This window comes from Fulmarus glacialis, unplaced genomic scaffold, assembly GCF_000690835.1.
Source record: "Fulmarus glacialis isolate BGI_N327 unplaced genomic scaffold, ASM69083v1 scaffold49150, whole genome shotgun sequence".
Lineage (NCBI taxonomy): Eukaryota > Metazoa > Chordata > Aves > Procellariiformes > Procellariidae > Fulmarus > Fulmarus glacialis.
The window spans coordinates 217-16,502 of record NW_009188119.1 but is presented as its reverse complement, the minus strand read 5'-3'; the positions used below and the strand labels follow the sequence as shown (position 1 = coordinate 16,502).

General features: G+C 37.6%; 1 protein-coding gene across 1 annotated transcript in view; it reads left to right on the top strand.

The window, feature by feature from the left end:
• The window catches only part of MYO5A (myosin VA (heavy chain 12, myoxin)), a gene marked incomplete at its 3' end in the record, with an annotated part of 74,271 nt that extends 59,218 nt beyond the window's left edge, over nt 1-15,053 (top strand). Inside the window, 10 exon segments of the mRNA XM_009577166.1 lie at nt 1-63; nt 753-901; nt 1,629-1,742; nt 3,911-4,054; nt 4,825-4,878; nt 5,551-5,778; nt 6,899-6,907; nt 8,568-8,668; nt 11,173-11,371; nt 14,960-15,053. The exon segment at nt 1-63 is cut by the window's left edge and continues 70 nt beyond it. Of these exon segments, the coding sequence (XP_009575461.1) occupies nt 1-63; nt 753-901; nt 1,629-1,742; nt 3,911-4,054; nt 4,825-4,878; nt 5,551-5,778; nt 6,899-6,907; nt 8,568-8,668; nt 11,173-11,371; nt 14,960-15,053 (1,155 nt within the window).
• Between the last annotated feature and the right edge of the window lie 1,233 nt (nt 15,054-16,286).

The following is a 16,286-nucleotide window of genomic DNA, read 5'->3' as shown; positions in this document are numbered from 1 at the left end:
TCTAAAAAAAAAAAAGGGGGGAGCTGACCCGCCGCATCCATGACCAGGCGAGGGAAATAACAGGTTGGCTCTGTTCTCTTCACTCAGGTTTTCTACTTCATGTTACCTTGTAAAGCAACACTCTACTGCATAGATTGGGCTAATTTGCCTTAGTTTGCATTCCTTTTTAGTTTAATGGTTTCATTTCTTTGTTTTAAGAACTCACATGCATCAGAATTATTTACTGTTTGAGTTTCCATGAAGTCCTAAGGGTTTGGGGTCTTTTTGGTGAGGGTGACTGTTACAAAGCGTTTTACTTTTAAAAAGAAGGCTCTGATATTAAATACAATTAATCTACGTAGACAGCAGCAGAGGATTGTAACTAGATGTGAAGGCTGTGATGGAGGCAGCTGCGATGAGGAGGGTCAGTGTGCTTGAGGCATAAAGCATCTCACATTTTGCTTTTTGCATAACGCAGCACGGGGTTAGGGCCCCTTCTTTCTCTTCCCTCTTGGAATTACTAATGCAAGGTATTAGCAGGATAACTAACTTGACTGAGTGAACCCTTCTGTAGTTACCACAATAATGCTTTGGTCCTTCATATATTTGGCTTAATGTTTGCCTACAGAAGCACAAATACCACACACCAGCTTCAAACAGCAGACTGTTTCACCATCTGTGTTCCTGGTGCAGGCACATGCCGTCCAGGAAGGATGCCCTGCATGGTAGGTAGAACTGGAGTTCTCACTTCGGATTCCTGTTCTCTGTGGCAGAAACGATGGAAAAGAAGCTAGTGGAGGAAACAAAACAGCTAGAGCTAGATCTGAATGATGAACGGTTACGGTATCAGAACCTGCTGAATGAGTTCAGCCGTTTAGAGGAGCGGTATGATGATCTCAAGGATGAAATGAACTTAATGGTGGTAAGTGGCTAAACATCTGAGAAATCAAAAGCTGTTCACAAATGTGTTTAGGCAGAATCTAGTGGTATAAGTTAGTATGTGGGACCTGTCAGCTGTGTGGTGGTGACCTGGACCTGAAAAGAGAATTTGTCCTTTTAAATATTGATTAATTAGATTAACTCAGCCAAAACAAATACATTTAAAATTTGTGATTGATTTTTTTTAAATTTTATTTTTATTTTCACGTTTCTGAAGAAGGCTAAATTTCTGCTGTGACTTTTCTAGTGGTATTGCATGTGCCATCCGCCCTTATTTTGCCCTGAAGTTACTCACATGTGCTAGGGTTGTTTGTACCACATTCATCCAGTGCTAAATTTTAAGTAGTTCTATTTTATGTGTCAGGAAGAAAAAATACTCCTCAATACAATGTCTGGGAAGTTAGAGAATTACTGCCTGTGCTTCCTGTAAACCAAGCTTTTCTTTCCCACAAAATTCTGCATTGTTGCTTAATTCTGCTTTCTGCAGCAGTCCTTGATGGTGTGGGATCTGACCTGTCTCCATAGATTTGATTGTGAACTACATCTCATAGGCTTTAGGTGGCGTGAGAGACCAGAATCAAAAATCTTTTCTTCTAAATTTTGATAGCTGTGAAATAACACCAAATATTACAAGCTAAATTGTAAGCTGTGAAGAGACAGTCACAGGGAAAACCATACAGTGGTATTGTTTTGTTTCATTTGCACTCCAGAACATCCCCAAGCCTGGACACAAAAGAACAGATTCAACTCACAGTAGCAATGAATCTGAATATACTTTTAGCTCTGAGATCACAGAAGCAGAAGACTTACCAGTGAGGATGGAGGTAATGTTAAAAAAACCCCACAACTTTCCACTGATCAATGGTTGAATTTATTCCTATCTCTTTTTTTCGTGTGTGCTTGTGAACACCATATCCTTATATTGAGATACCTAATGCTTCAATCCAACTTTTTCCATTTCCTTTTTGAAAACAGCTCATTCTCTAGTTAGTTGTGGTATGTAAAAAGACTTTGTGAAAGTATGCTTTGAATTCTTCTGTATTACAGTAAATGTAAACTAGATACTTGGCCATCTAATTGATTTGCATCTGTAAAACATTTGCTTGCCAGTGTTTGTAAGCACAATCACTTTTTCAGTGGGAAATTCAGAAAACCAGTGAGACTTCCTGAGAAATCTATATACTGTATATTCAAGGGTTAAAAGTGGCAAGGTGGCTAGCCATATTCTTAGTAGCTACATGAAATGAGTTCCCTTTTAGGGATGAGAACCTTATGTTGATTTATTTTTCCTCTGTTTCATAGAGACGAATAAAACTCCCGAGAATGTACTATCCCTTTACATATGCAGTGATACAAATCTCAGGATAGTTAAAAATTTTCAGAAAGATGACTCTCTTGATTCAGCTAATGAATAATAATAATTAATAATTTGTGGTGCAACTCCAAGCCATTCTTAGCATTTTCCAAGATAACGTCCCCTTTTGGCCCCTCCCAAAGAAGCAGGACTGGTAACACAGCAGAGAGCTGTCAGGTTGGTGGTCTGACTGTCCTTGGCAGTTTACAGACGCAAAGATTTTTCTGTGCGTTCTGGAGATCTTCTTAACTGTGAGCCATCGCACAGCTCACTCCATTTGCCCTCTGTCTAGGTTAGTTACCTCCACAGTTGCTTTTTACAGGCTGTCATTACTGGTTTTGAAAGCCTCCGCAGAGAATTATTTTCTACTATGGATGCAAATACCCTGACACATTGATGCTGACAGATATTCTATGCGGATTCTTTCATAATTTGCCTTCCCACTTACATTTTTCACCTTGCATAATTGTTTAAGAAAGATGCTCCTACCTTCATGGATAATCAGAAAAAGGACAGTGCAACTACATGTGATCGGATTTCACATACGAGCCAAATGTCATCTTTTCCTTTGGCTAGTAGATTTACTGAATTGCTGTTCTAGAGCCAGTTTGGGGTTTTAGAATATAAATGAAAAAAATTAACTCACACAACAGTGTGAATAAAGGCAGCACTGAGAAGATTAAATCTGTATTTGTTTAACCCCTTAAGATTTCAAACTCCAGTTTGACTCTAGACTAACAATATAGTTTAATGATACAAAACCACATTAAAAAATAGGGTCCATCTCAATATGAACCAGTAAAGCCAGAAAACTCAAAGTCTCTTTTCTTTTTCCTGAGCTGTTGGTGTGGTTTATGACTCTTCCTCTCAACAGTAAAAGGAGATGAAGTGGAAATGGCTGTGCTTCCTTGTCTGCTACAGTCATTAATATTAATTTTCTAGTTCCTTTCCTAGGCTTCAAAATTTTATGGTGCACTTCATAGTAGATGCTTTGATCTTCTTGCTCCATAAAGTACAAAATGGCTGGTGGACAATTTCTGATGCACCTTCAGATTACAAATGCTGGTCCTTGCCCGGAAAATAGTGAGAAAGCTAGTGGATTAGGCCCAGAACAGGCTGTATGATTAGAATTAATAAAAGGAAAAAGGCATAAATGTATCTTCTGGTACCTACTTATGTCACATCCCACTAAATTAACCTGTAAATCTACAATCAGCAGAGAGATTTCTCTGTAGCTGAAGAACTTACTGTAGAAATAATTTAAAACTTAAAAAAAAAAGCCTCTATTTACAGCTGTTACCAGGTGAGTCTAACCACAGACTTTTTTTTCTCCTTTCCCCCTCCAAACAAATAAGAATAAAAGGTATGCTTAATTATAGACCTCCTGTCTGCTAGGTAGTCTCTAGTGCTTTCTTTTGCTAGGCTTTAGGCTTAGATAAGTTTTATACTAGTAGATCCTTTTTTGCGTTTGACAGCTGATGAAATATTTTAGATGCCAATAGTCAGCTCTCAGAATCAAGTGACATTTCTGCGTTTCTGTCTTTCCCCAGTCTGTTTCCCGTCCTTACTCACTGTAGTGCTTCCTTGTGATATGGAAGGGGAATACTTCTTGACTTCCTTCTGTTCTTTCTAAAGCAGGAACCAAGTGAGAAAAAGGCACCATTGGATATGTCTCTGTTCCTCAAGCTGCAGAAACGGGTTACGGAGCTGGAGCAAGAAAAGCAATCCCTGCAGGATGAGCTGGACAGAAAGGAAGAACAGGCTCTCCGTGCTAAAGCTAAGGTGGACTCCTTCTAGCTGATCAAATGCTGACGCCAGAGTATTCCCTTTTGTGAAATAGTAGTTGTGTGAATGCTGACTGGCTTTTACTAAATCCTTACCTTCCTCTAGTACTTGCTTTATTTAACAACAAGTTTTATGCCTGGTGCTTAGTACTAGGGACTGGTTATTTAGTTTTCCAAGGTCCTTGAGATCCTCTGACGGAAGTTAACAGGAACAAAAAGCACTTGGGACTTTACGTAAAAAAAAAAAAAGACTGTTTTTATTAAGGAATAGCAATATAGAAATTCTACTTCAATGATGGGGAGAATGAATAATGGTTAATTTTAGACAGAATAAGTTTCAACCAGGATGCAGAGCCAAAGCGCTGGGATTAGACATGTTTAGCAGATTTTATTTGAAATTCTCCTCTGATTTGGTCTCCTTAAGTACTTATAAAAATATGAAACCAATTTTGGCAATTGTTTCTTATTGCTCTTCCACCAGTGAATTTCTTGAGCATCCCGGCATTCATCCTGCTCTGTTTCATTACCAGTAGTGTGATTTGTACATGATTTTATTTATATTAACCAATTATGTGTCATAAATTCATAAGTAAATGAAAAGAGACAATGCCAATATTCAAACTAAAGCACTCAGCAGTACCAGAATGAGTGTTTTCCAGTTTTGTAGGAAAATAATTTCAACTCCCTTTCCTTTTCCTGCCTCAACTAAATTAAAGAATATAAAGGATTGGATTTTCATTTTTCACACTTGTCTGTATTCTTTCACAGGAGGAGGAAAGGCCTCCAATGAGAGGTGCAGAGCTGGAGTATGAGTCGCTCAAGGTAATTCTAAAAAGGAGGTTTCTGTTATTTTCTAGTGAGAATATTGCCACCAACGTTTCAGAATATTACCTGGAAAAACTAGCAATAATTCCCCAGCAATCATTTTGTTGTAGGTTTGTCCTTTTAGAGGTGAGGAATGTGTGGCTGGGGCTGCAGAACAAAAGATCCCCTAAAACAGGGGGAGTTCTCTGTTGAAACACTTAGTACAGCTTGCAAGTTAATTTGAGCAAAAATACAGTGATAAATGTAGCCCTCTTTTCCAAACAAATTATTTAAATTAAAACCTTAAACCACTAAAACTGAAAATATTTCCTAGTATCACTGAATGATGCAGAATCTTCTAGCCTGCTGACCAGTATTCGTTATGAACTTTATTTTTTTTGTTAAGGGGAAAATAAGAGGAAAAAAAGATTGGTAATTTTTTTCCCATCAAATCTGTATGATTCGTGTATATGTGTTCTGATTTTGCACTTCAAACAAAAGGTTAGCCCTATTAGTGAAATCCTCCCAGGCACTATTCACCGTAGTCAAGAGGCCAGGGATACGGGAGAGATTGATTGATTTGTTGCAGTTACTCATCGTTTTTACCATTTCTACCCATAGTTTTGTACCTGTGGTTTATAGGCATGTTGGAATGCTGCTGGGTGATGGAATTGTCCCTATTTCTTGCAGCGTCAAGAACTTGAATCTGAGAATAAAAAACTGAAGAATGAATTGAATGAGCTGCAGAAAGCCCTCACAGAAACGCGATCTCCAGAGGTAACTGCTCCTGGTGCCCCTGCATATAGAGTCCTCCTGGATCAGCTGACTTCAGTAAGTGAAGAGCTTGAAGTACGCAAGGAAGAAGTCCTCATCCTGAGGTCTCAGCTTGTTAGCCAGAAAGAGGCTATTCAACCCAAGGTAAATACTAGTCAGCAGATGCACTGTGTAGTAAAGTTACATTGCATCACTGACGTGCTTTATTTAATTTAATGGTGTGCTTGAAAAGGCAGAATAAAATGGTCTAGGTTTGAAAGCCTTTCTAAGTGTAATTCATTGATCCATTGTTAGTGCACAAATTGCAGCAGTCCGAATTGGGAGATTCTATTAATAAATCAATTTTGGGTTTGTCTACCAGCATTCGTGTAAATATATCGTACTGATCACACCAGGCTGGCAGATACCAATGGTCTGGCCCCAGACTCCTTAACAATGCAGAAATAATTCTCATTTGGAGCAGTATCATTTCTCTAGTGAGTATGTAGTTTGACTGGAAAATTTACAATAGTTCTCAGGAATTCTTTTTAATTCATAGTTCAGTAGGAGGTACAAGGAACAATTTCTTCTAAATCTATGTGGGGCCATAGATGATTGCAAATAAATAACATTTCATAAAGATGATCTATGAAGATAGATAAATTCCGTATTATTGCTTGATAGGTGCTATGTGGTTTTGTTGAGAAGAGTAGTTTACAACCACTGAAATGCATATCTTCTAAAAAGCTCTAATTCTGGTGAGATACTTAGGGACGTAATAGCTTTGAAAATAAGAGTCATTCAACCTGAAAAGGTATCACGTAAATCCAGGAACTAGTCATTTCCACTGAACTGAGCTATCTAGTGTTTCATAACTGCAGCAAGGAATGAACAGATATGTCATCTTTCCTTTGCTGCTGTAAAGTTATGTTTATATTTGTCCTAAATAAATTGAAAGTCTATGATGCATGAAGGTGTACATATCTTGTTTTAAATGATTAATTATAAAGAAAACAAAACTCATTTTTCTGTAATATTTAGAACATTGTAAATAAATACTTGAATAGTAAATCCTTGAATAACGTACTCTCAGCAATAGTGGGATACAAGTGTTGTTTCTACAGCAGTTATGAGTATGAGGGAAATAAAAAGGTGACCTGTGGGATGGCTAACAGCCAGTTTGCAGGTAGCTTCTGCTTCTTAGGTTGGACAGCTGCAGCACAGACAGATTTTTTTTTTTAATGATTTGCTTTTCTTCTTTCTTGCCTACCAATTTGATTGCCAGGAGGATAAGGTACGCATTTTCCTCTACAGTTATAAACCAGAACTCTTAAATGCTGAAAAACCCCTCAACAGGACTTGTGCTGTCATTTCTCTGCCTCTCATAAGTAACCTACATGTATTTGAAGTTGTTCTTGCATTTTACTTTGCTGTTAATTGAAAAACCTTTCTCATTATCCTATATCCCTCATGTCCCCATCTTCCCGCTCTGCACAAGGGAACAAGTTATTTCAAAACAAGCAGATTTAACAATTTTGAACTGTTCGTTTATAGTAATCTGAACATGAAAAGAAAGACTCGGGAACTGGTCTAGTCAGGTCAATCAATGTATCTTGCTGAGTGTGTTAGGAGAGTAAGAGCAGCACTGATTCAGGAATCAGATCTCTATTAACTTGCAAAATCCATAAATTTCACAAAAAAAAGTCTGTGGTATGAAGAACTACCTTACTTTATGGTGTTTGTTATCCTCAGCATGCAACAAACATTCAGGACTCATGTTGTGATTTGTAGATAGGAATTGCTGAATATTTGATTAGAAAATGTAGTTGAACATGTAGTATTTAGGAGTATGAGAAAATGAACTGACTCTAAATGAACGCTGTTAATTCCAATATTACAACTACAGCAGGTAGGGTATTCTTGAAGATAGAAGAGTAATTAGCATTTCTTTCCATCAGCACAAAAATAATAAATATGTTCAGACTGCTAAAGCTTGATAGATTGGCAGGTGAGATACCACAGTTTTACTGTGTAATAAAATAATAGTCGAAAAATCACAAAGATCTCATAGGATGTTGGGAATAATTCTTTGAGGAGCTTATATATTTTATTGGTTTTCATATTAGATAACATGAATCATACTAGGCATAGAAACCTACGATCCAAAATTTATGTCCACAAAGTTGTTATTGTAAATACTTTGCAAAATTTTACTCAGGAAAATAGCATTTGATTATTTTGAAAGTCAAAAAGAAGAGTCAGAATTCCATCTCTTATGTTTATTAGAGTGGTTCCACTGTAATTATTCCACAGCAATGACTGAGATCAGACTGGCCAAAGTGACTGTAAACATCTGTTAAGTATTTTAAGTTTTACTGAAGAAAAAGCAAAAGTGCTATAGTAAACATTCAAAACTGAAACAAAATGGTATTATGATGATATCCAACTTAAAAAATCTCAAGCCCTTGTAAATTATTTCCTGCTTTGCCAGAGTGCTTAAAATACATGAAGTGAGGAATAGACCTTATTTATGAGATTTGAAAGACTACATGTAATGCCATGTTTAAGAAATATTAAGAGAATTAAGCTTGCAAAATTATGCTTCTTCAGTTTCAATATTAGCAGCTGTTCCTGGTAATTTGAAATAAAATGCGAATTCATCATTTCATGAAATTTGTTTTGTTCCTTTTACATGATGAACAAATGAAACGAGGTTAACACGTGTACCCGCTTATTAGACAGACTGATATTTGACCATGTTGCATGCATTCATTTTAAAAGATACACCAGATGGACATAGAAATTATGGACCAACCTCCTGCTCAGGTACCCACACTAATTTTAATGTGGCTACTCAAGGATTGGTGTTCCACGTGGATAAAGTGACGAAAACATGGATTCAAAGAACAATTACATTGTTAAATTTACCCTGGAAATCATCATTCTTTTTCCAGAACACCATGACAGATTCTACAATCCTCTTGGAGGATGTACAAAAGATGAAGGACAAAGGAGAAATAGCACAGGCATATATTGGACTGAAGGAAACAAACAGGTACAAGTTTTCTTTATTTAATCTATGATCAGTTGTGGTCTGCTGTGACACACTGTGTATATCATATTCAGTAAGTCGCATCCATGTAAGTCTAGATACTTAGAGAACACTTGTAGTTGGGGTTATAATTTGATTTGATTAGTAAAATTGCTGTATGCAGTATTTGAAAGGATTAGGAAACAATGGGGAAATGGAAAATCAAGCTTCCTGGATTTACATCTTCTTAGCCTTTAATTGCTACATTGCTCAAACTGGGTGCCATTCTCCATGCTGTTTTTTTACCTGTTGTCCAGCAGTTGTCACAGTAGTCTGTCATAATACATTTATTGTAACAGCATGAAATGCTGTAACTGTTGGGGCTAACACCGAGAACTGAATTTCATCATTAAGAAGAAATATGTATAAACAAGAGAAGTAATTTGCTAAGTTGTTTTAAAGCATTGTTTGTTTCTCTTTTATAGTAACTGTAATTTAGTGTGTAACGTCCTTAACATGTCATCTCATCACCATCACATATCTCTCTTGTATTTTTTTAAAAACTTTTCTTGAAAGGCAATCTCCCCAGGACTATCATATGCTGAATGAGGACGGAGAACTTTGGCTGGTTTATGAAGGGTTAAAACAAGCCAACAGGTTACCAGACTTCTCAGAATGTTTTTTTTTTCTTCATTTGCATCTTCTTTTCTAGCTAACTGTGCCCCTTGCTATGGGTTTGCTTTAGCTACAGTATTTCTATTGCTTTAACAGCTAGAAAAAAATTTATCACAAATTTTACAAATTAAAGAGTTTCCTCAAACTTAGTCCCCAAACCTTTCTACTTGTCAAGTCTTATCATTTAAAGTTAAGATGGCGGCAACAACTAATACATAATTCATAAGAATACTTGCACAAAAATAGACTGTAAAATACCAGAAGCTCCACAACTGGAAAAGATTTGTAGCCGTGTATTATTTGTCTGTCTTTACGTTGTGTATCAAAATTAATGTCCCTTACAGTTTTTCAGCCTCAAGAAGTACAATCATTTTGGTAATAATACTACTGTTTGAGTAGCTTCAGCGTACTCTTAACTTTCAAATAGTTAGGAGTCCTACTCTCCTTGTTGCGATTCAAGTTCAGTAAATTGAACATTCTTCTCCCACGTCTCTCTGTGCAAGATGCAAAATGTAAGACACAAAATAACCAACAAACAGAAGTAATCTTTAGTTCATCGTGGTGCTGTTCAAGCCTCAGTGCAATCACTGCAGTCTCTGCAAAGACTGCATGCTGGTCATGTAATGGGCGAGATTCACTTGTTAGGAAATGCAGTTCTGGCTCTGTGTGCACATCTGGGCTCCGTATCCATACGTGTGTCCCAGACTTCCAAAATGGTTCCTAGTCCTGCACTGGCAACTAATTCAATAGATCAGCAGTGCTGATCTTCTTCAATATATACATTTGGTAGTAGTAACTACAGAAGGAGGTATTTTGCAATGAATGCTACTAACTACAGTCTTTCCTTTTCTTGTGCTAACAAAGTCTACACCTAACATTGTTTTGTAAGCCTGTGAAGCTCTAACTTAGAGCAAGTGTTCTGCAGAGCAGGATGTGAGTGTTTGCCCTGCGCCTCTTGTTTCTTGTCCTAGCACTGTAGAGACAAGAAGCTTTACATTAAATGGCAGAGCAATGCAGGTAAATGACTATTTGCCCTTGCGTGCTTGATCAGTCTAGTTACTAATAAATGTGCCTGCCTTATGCATATTTAAACCCTCAAAGATTGTCTAATTGAACACTAGTAGTCACTGGTAATGTCATTTCCTGTGTGTGTATGTACGAAATGATGAGTCAGAGCACTTGGACAGTGCCTTGCAAGCAGGGGTAGATCCCCACAGCGCTGCTCAGGAGGAGGCTGGTACGTGTTATCCCCATTTCACATGAGAAGAATTTGAGACGTGATGTGCCCAAGGGGAAAGAGCGAGTCAGTGGTGAGGATACAATAGAGCTCCCGGATCCCAGTCCTGAGTTTGGTTCTGTTGTTAACCTTTTGTGCACTAATGACAACCCTCTGCAAAATGTTGGTTTTAATGTAAAAATAAAGATTATTTGTGTGCATTTGCAATTAAAATGATTTCTGACTGAACAGAGTTAACTCTAAGAAGATTTTTCTTTGTTAATATTGCAGGGTCCTAGCTTAAGCGAACACACTGTCTTCTTGGTTAGAGGTAAAACCTCTTTAAAGCCCCTTTAAAAGCAGTGACAAAACAGTGGCACCATACGCAGTATGTGTTCAATCACAAAGGAAATGCAAAGCAGTGTCACAATTAGTTTCTTTCCACTTTTTGATCATGGAAGCTTAATTTAATTAGAAGGCATACTGAAGGGTTTAAAGAGTACTCTGCCTTTTTCATTTTCCTTTGCAAGCCATGGCTAATTGTTCCTGAGCAGCAGCTAAAGCTTTACACTCCCTCTGAGAGTCGGGGATGTAACTTTCTAAGTGTGTTCACGCAACTGTTGCTCAACTTCTTTAGGCTGCTGGAGTCTCAGCTTCAGTCGCAGAAGAAGAGCCACGAGAATGAACTGGAATCGCTGCGAGGTGAGATCCAAAGTCTGAAGGAAGAAAACAATCGCCAGCAGCAGCTCCTAGCACAGAATCTGCAGCTGCCTCCAGAGGCCCGCATTGAAGCCAGTCTACAGCATGAGATCACCCGGCTGACTAATGAGAACTTGGTAAGGGAAATGATGCTGCAGGAGCAGGCTAGGGGACTTACAGACTTGCTGCGCCTGTGAGTTCTTATCAATTTTCAGATGGCAACCTCCTGCAAAAAATTGCATGAGTGCAGTGGTTTTTTTGTAGGTAAGCTAATGGGAGAGAGAGACTTATGATTGCTGACGAAGTAATAATGTTTCAGGGAATTTTTTCGAAGTTTGTGGCATGGAGAAAGCTTGTGGATGCCAGCTTTCAACTGATGAGCTTAATCATTGCTAAATAGAATGATTGATATCCAGGGAACTCATAAAAAATATTAGTGCCAAGTAGTGGTGTTTACGCTGAAATATATTAGTTTGTTTATTTTGTGGAAAAACTCTGATGTAGTTCTTCAATTATTTAATGTCACTTTTCTTCCCATTTCCCTCCTCCCTGCCTGAAGCTACACAGATGATCCACTGTGTTATGAGCTCCAGCTATTCAGTACATTTTGAAGAAAGAAATAGTTCCAGAAAAAGAAACTTGGTTAGAAGTCACTTAGCTAATAATTGGTATTCCTTGTTTACTGCACAACATTTTTGTATGAAGGAAAGATGGGGTCAAAGTCCTTACCTTTTCCTGCAAAGGAGTATGTTCATCATGTGCAGGCTAGTTCAATTCTGGGGAAACTTTCCAAAGAGGCCCATGTTGGAATATCATTGGCTTATCACTATTTATTGGTAAAGGGAATCGTGCTACTTAGGAAGAAAAATCCTAGCTCCGAGTGTCATTGCTTCCTCTAAACAAGCCAAGGTGTAGTCTCTCCTGCTTATGTATGTTACAGAAGTTATCATTGTTGGGCTCTTGTCTTCGTACCAAAGGTTTTGAGGACAGCATCAGATAATTCAGTAAACAGATCTTGGAAAACTGATTCAAAGTGTATTGTAAGTTTGCCTCAGCAGCAGCTGTCTCCCACTGGCAAAGGTGAATGGCAAATGTTTCCGTCTCTGACAGCTCCCTCCTGCTGCTTAATCATATGTTATGATTTTTAGCCTTTTTTTCCCCCCAGCAGACCTACTCATCACATTCTGTGTTCCCAAGACAACACACAGTCATGTAATTACATCCCAGAGGAGCCCTCTTTATTTTCAAATACAGTGAATGTAATTTTACTTGTTAAATATAGTCTCATTCCTTAGTATTTCACTTCTGATGTTTGAGTATTGCAAGTCCACTCCAAGTCGGGAATATGCTTCTTTTCCACTCCTAGCCCTAGAGTGGAAATAATTTACAGGCTTTCCAGATGTGATATTAGAATTGCAGTATTCACTGCAATCCCATCTTGATTAGCATAAGAAAATGTCCTGTCCACTTCTCACAAAGGTTATATTCCAGGCTTTCACAGTATTAGAGCTGCCCATTTTTAAAAGATCTGACTGTTCTGCAACTCATCTACTTCAGCCTCTCACAGGGAGAGGCTGGAGTGAGCACCGCACCTAAGGACTAGACTACCTAAAAATTAGAGATTCTTGATCTTGTTTTAATCTGATTTCATTTATATAGTGCTTACTGCAATATCAGTGTCTCAAAGGCAGGAGAAAAACTATCCTGTACCTATTTTTACAGTTTTATGAGGAGTTGTATGCAGATGATCCCAAGAAGTATCAATCGTACCGGATTTCACTTTACAAACGGATGATTGTATGTAGATCACGTGAATCCTGTTTCTCTGTTGTCTCGTTCGCTATTTCTGGAGCACTAATTGAAAAGCAGGCTGCCTTCCTTTCTCCCTTTCAAAGGAAATCCCCTGCAGAGAGCTTCACGATGCCAATTACTTCCCTCACTGCTTTTTTTGTTAGTCTTAGTGTCCTCTGTGTCATCTGTGTCTCTTTTTGATGCACAGTTTTGTTACTAATATAAGTCTTGCACTGTGACCAAAGCAGTTTCTTTTTGAATACTACTTAATACTGCCCTGAAAAAGAGGTACATGATGCAAAAGATGCTCAATTTTCAGAACCACTCTTTGCTTTGAAACTTTGATACATTTAAATTCAGTTCAGCAAAATAGAGGCCTGATCATGCAGATACTTACGAAGGTGAATAATGCCTGCAATTGTGAATAGTCCAGTCTTAGCCTGAATTTGTTCATAGATCTCTTTACAGTGCTGATATCTGGAATGCATAAATCTATCAGAATCAAAATACATAACCTTTTAATATTTTTCAAAAATGCAAAGTCTGAAGGATAACATTGGAAATAATACTATATTTCCATAATAATTAAAGATAACAAATTGAGATAGCACCCTATGTAATCTTGAAAGAATATAATTTATGAGATTCCAAATCTTAATGAGATGTGAAATCTGTTCCATTTGTTTAGAGGAACCATAGAAAGAATTTTTTTCCTCCTCACATATTTGTTGTTCAGAAATCATATCCCTTTGCTGACATTTTCAAAACAGTCATCTATTTTTTTATTATTAATTTCAGTAGAAATTATTATACCTGATGATAAGTATATTGTGTTATTAACAGGATTTCTGTTGTAATATTGAACACTACTTTGAAGATGAAGCATGGGCTTGATTCTGTTCTTTCAACAGTCCTAATATCTTACTGCTCCAGTATATTATATTAGGTTGTAAACTCTTTACTACGTCATTGAGAGCAATTTTGTGCCTAATTCAAATTTGTTGCCAATGCTGCACTAATATTTTTCAGTACTTTTAGGAAAGGTGTAGTTTCCCAGATGATGCTTTTGATGCAAGGAGCTCATAGTCTCTTATGTTAAGCATTTTTCTTTCAAGCTGCTTCAAACCCTTAACCTGGAATGGCTTTCAGTTTTTTTGAGCTTGAGGTTTTGCTTCCTTTAGAAAGACTTCCCCTTTTTTAATTACATGATTACTTCATGAATGCACTACCATAGGTCACAGAATTATTCCAAGATAGATTTCTGGGGAGTGCTTCTTTGAAAGGAAAATACAGCTTTCTTGCAGGATTAGGACTTTTAGATGCTAGGTGTTGTTCAGGTACAGAACAAAAAGATGTAAGACCCCAGTTTCTGTCTAAGGAAATGTGATGACAGCAAGGGAGATGGAAGAGAATCACAAGTAATGATGTATGTTTGGATGTTTGATGATTTTGGTAAATTTGAGTGCAAGTTACAGTCTTTCTGCAGATCTCTCTCTCGTAGTCTTATAAAATGGATAGGTCTGAATAACGAGTCAGTCCTGAAGGCATGAATAAATGATGCAGAAATACAGCCTAGCTGTTAAATAATAAAGAAAATTATTTCCATGAGGCATTTGGAAGAGCAGGGAGGAAGCATTAGGGAGATGTGTTTGCAGCAAAATGTCTTCTGCCATAAGAGCTGACCTAGTTCTGAGTGTCTGCAGAATATACCTGCCTGAGAGCTTTGCCTTTGTCATGCTACACGTAACTTAATAATATTTGCGATATTTGGCTTGTGTTATAGGCAGCGTTCCAGCTTGCAAACCTCAGCCAGAGGATGGCACCACTGTTCAGCTTTCCTCACCGCCTTGTAATTCTAACAGCACTGATTTTGTCTCTGTCACACGTTATGGCACTTTCTCATATCTTAATCTTTCTCTCATTTTAATTTACAGGATTTAATGGAGCAGCTTGAAAAGCAAGACAAAACTGTTCGCAAGTTAAAGAAACAGTTGAAAGTATTTGCTAAGAAGATTGGTGAACTTGAAGGTACTTTTATATTTTGACAGGAAGAAAAAAGATTTTGGTTTACTTTTTGTGATCCCATTGTCATCAATCCATCTGTCTTAGTGGTCGGGAGGGCATGAGGTCTTCAGTACCATTAGCCTCTGCTAACTGATTCCAGAAACAGGAGATGTACTCAGAGCTCTGTGTGTTCCTTTATAAACCTTTAGAGTATTTGTTATGTTTCGAAGCAGTAAGTAAAAGGAGATTGATGTTCCTCTGAAGGCAGAAACCATTGAAATATAAAAGAATGTTACCTGGCCTATTTGTGTACTCAAAGACAGTATCTGTTTTCGTAAAGACAAAAGCAATACTAAATACGAACCAGGTAGAAATAATTTACCCAGTTTTCCTTTATGAATTTCTGTATCACTGGAGCCAAGAATGCTGAGACTGTCTTTCTCCACTTGAGGTTTCCTTTCAGAGCTGCTGGCCAATCTTGAATATGAGAATGCTGAGATATGGACTAAGCTAATTTTATTTTTATGAGCATCAGAGTGAGTTGCCTTAGGATCTTAGGACTGGTGAGACTGAGAGCTTATTATGTGTCTGCATAAGTAAAGTAATTTGAATTGCTAAAAACAATTCATAATGTTATAAAGTTGAAGTATAAATTTGTTTTTAAATAATCCTGGTCCTAATCTTTCATAAGCTTTTTATGGTCATCTGCTTCCTCCAGAAACAAGCTCACTGCCTAGTGAGTTGTTTTATTGAGTACTAAGGTTGAAATTAGTGACTGTGAAACTGTCACTTCAGTGAAGTCACTTCACTGAAGCTTCAGTGCTTCAGTGTTTGAAAAGAACAGTGATACCAAGTTAAACCTGGATTAACAAGAGTATATTATCCTTTAGCTAGTGGCAGCTCTCCTCAAGCTCCAGTTTGGATTTCTGCATTTTCTATCCCATTTGACAGGTGCACACATTTAGCACTCTTACAGGATGTGCAATAGTTTGTAGAGATTGCATACAGCTAGGAGGGGTGTGAGAAGAGGATGTAGCTTTCATGTGATGAAGCAGAGTTTTGCTTTTCAAAAACAAGCATGCAGCCTAATCAAGTGGAGTGTAGGTGTTGAATGTGATACCATGAGGCACTGTATGCAACAAGGTGGATACTTCATATATCCTTTTGAAAGGTTAGTCAAATTAAGGTTGTTTTTAAAAGTCTTTCAAGATTGTTTGGTTACTATTGTGGACAAGATCACAGTAGGATTCATACAAA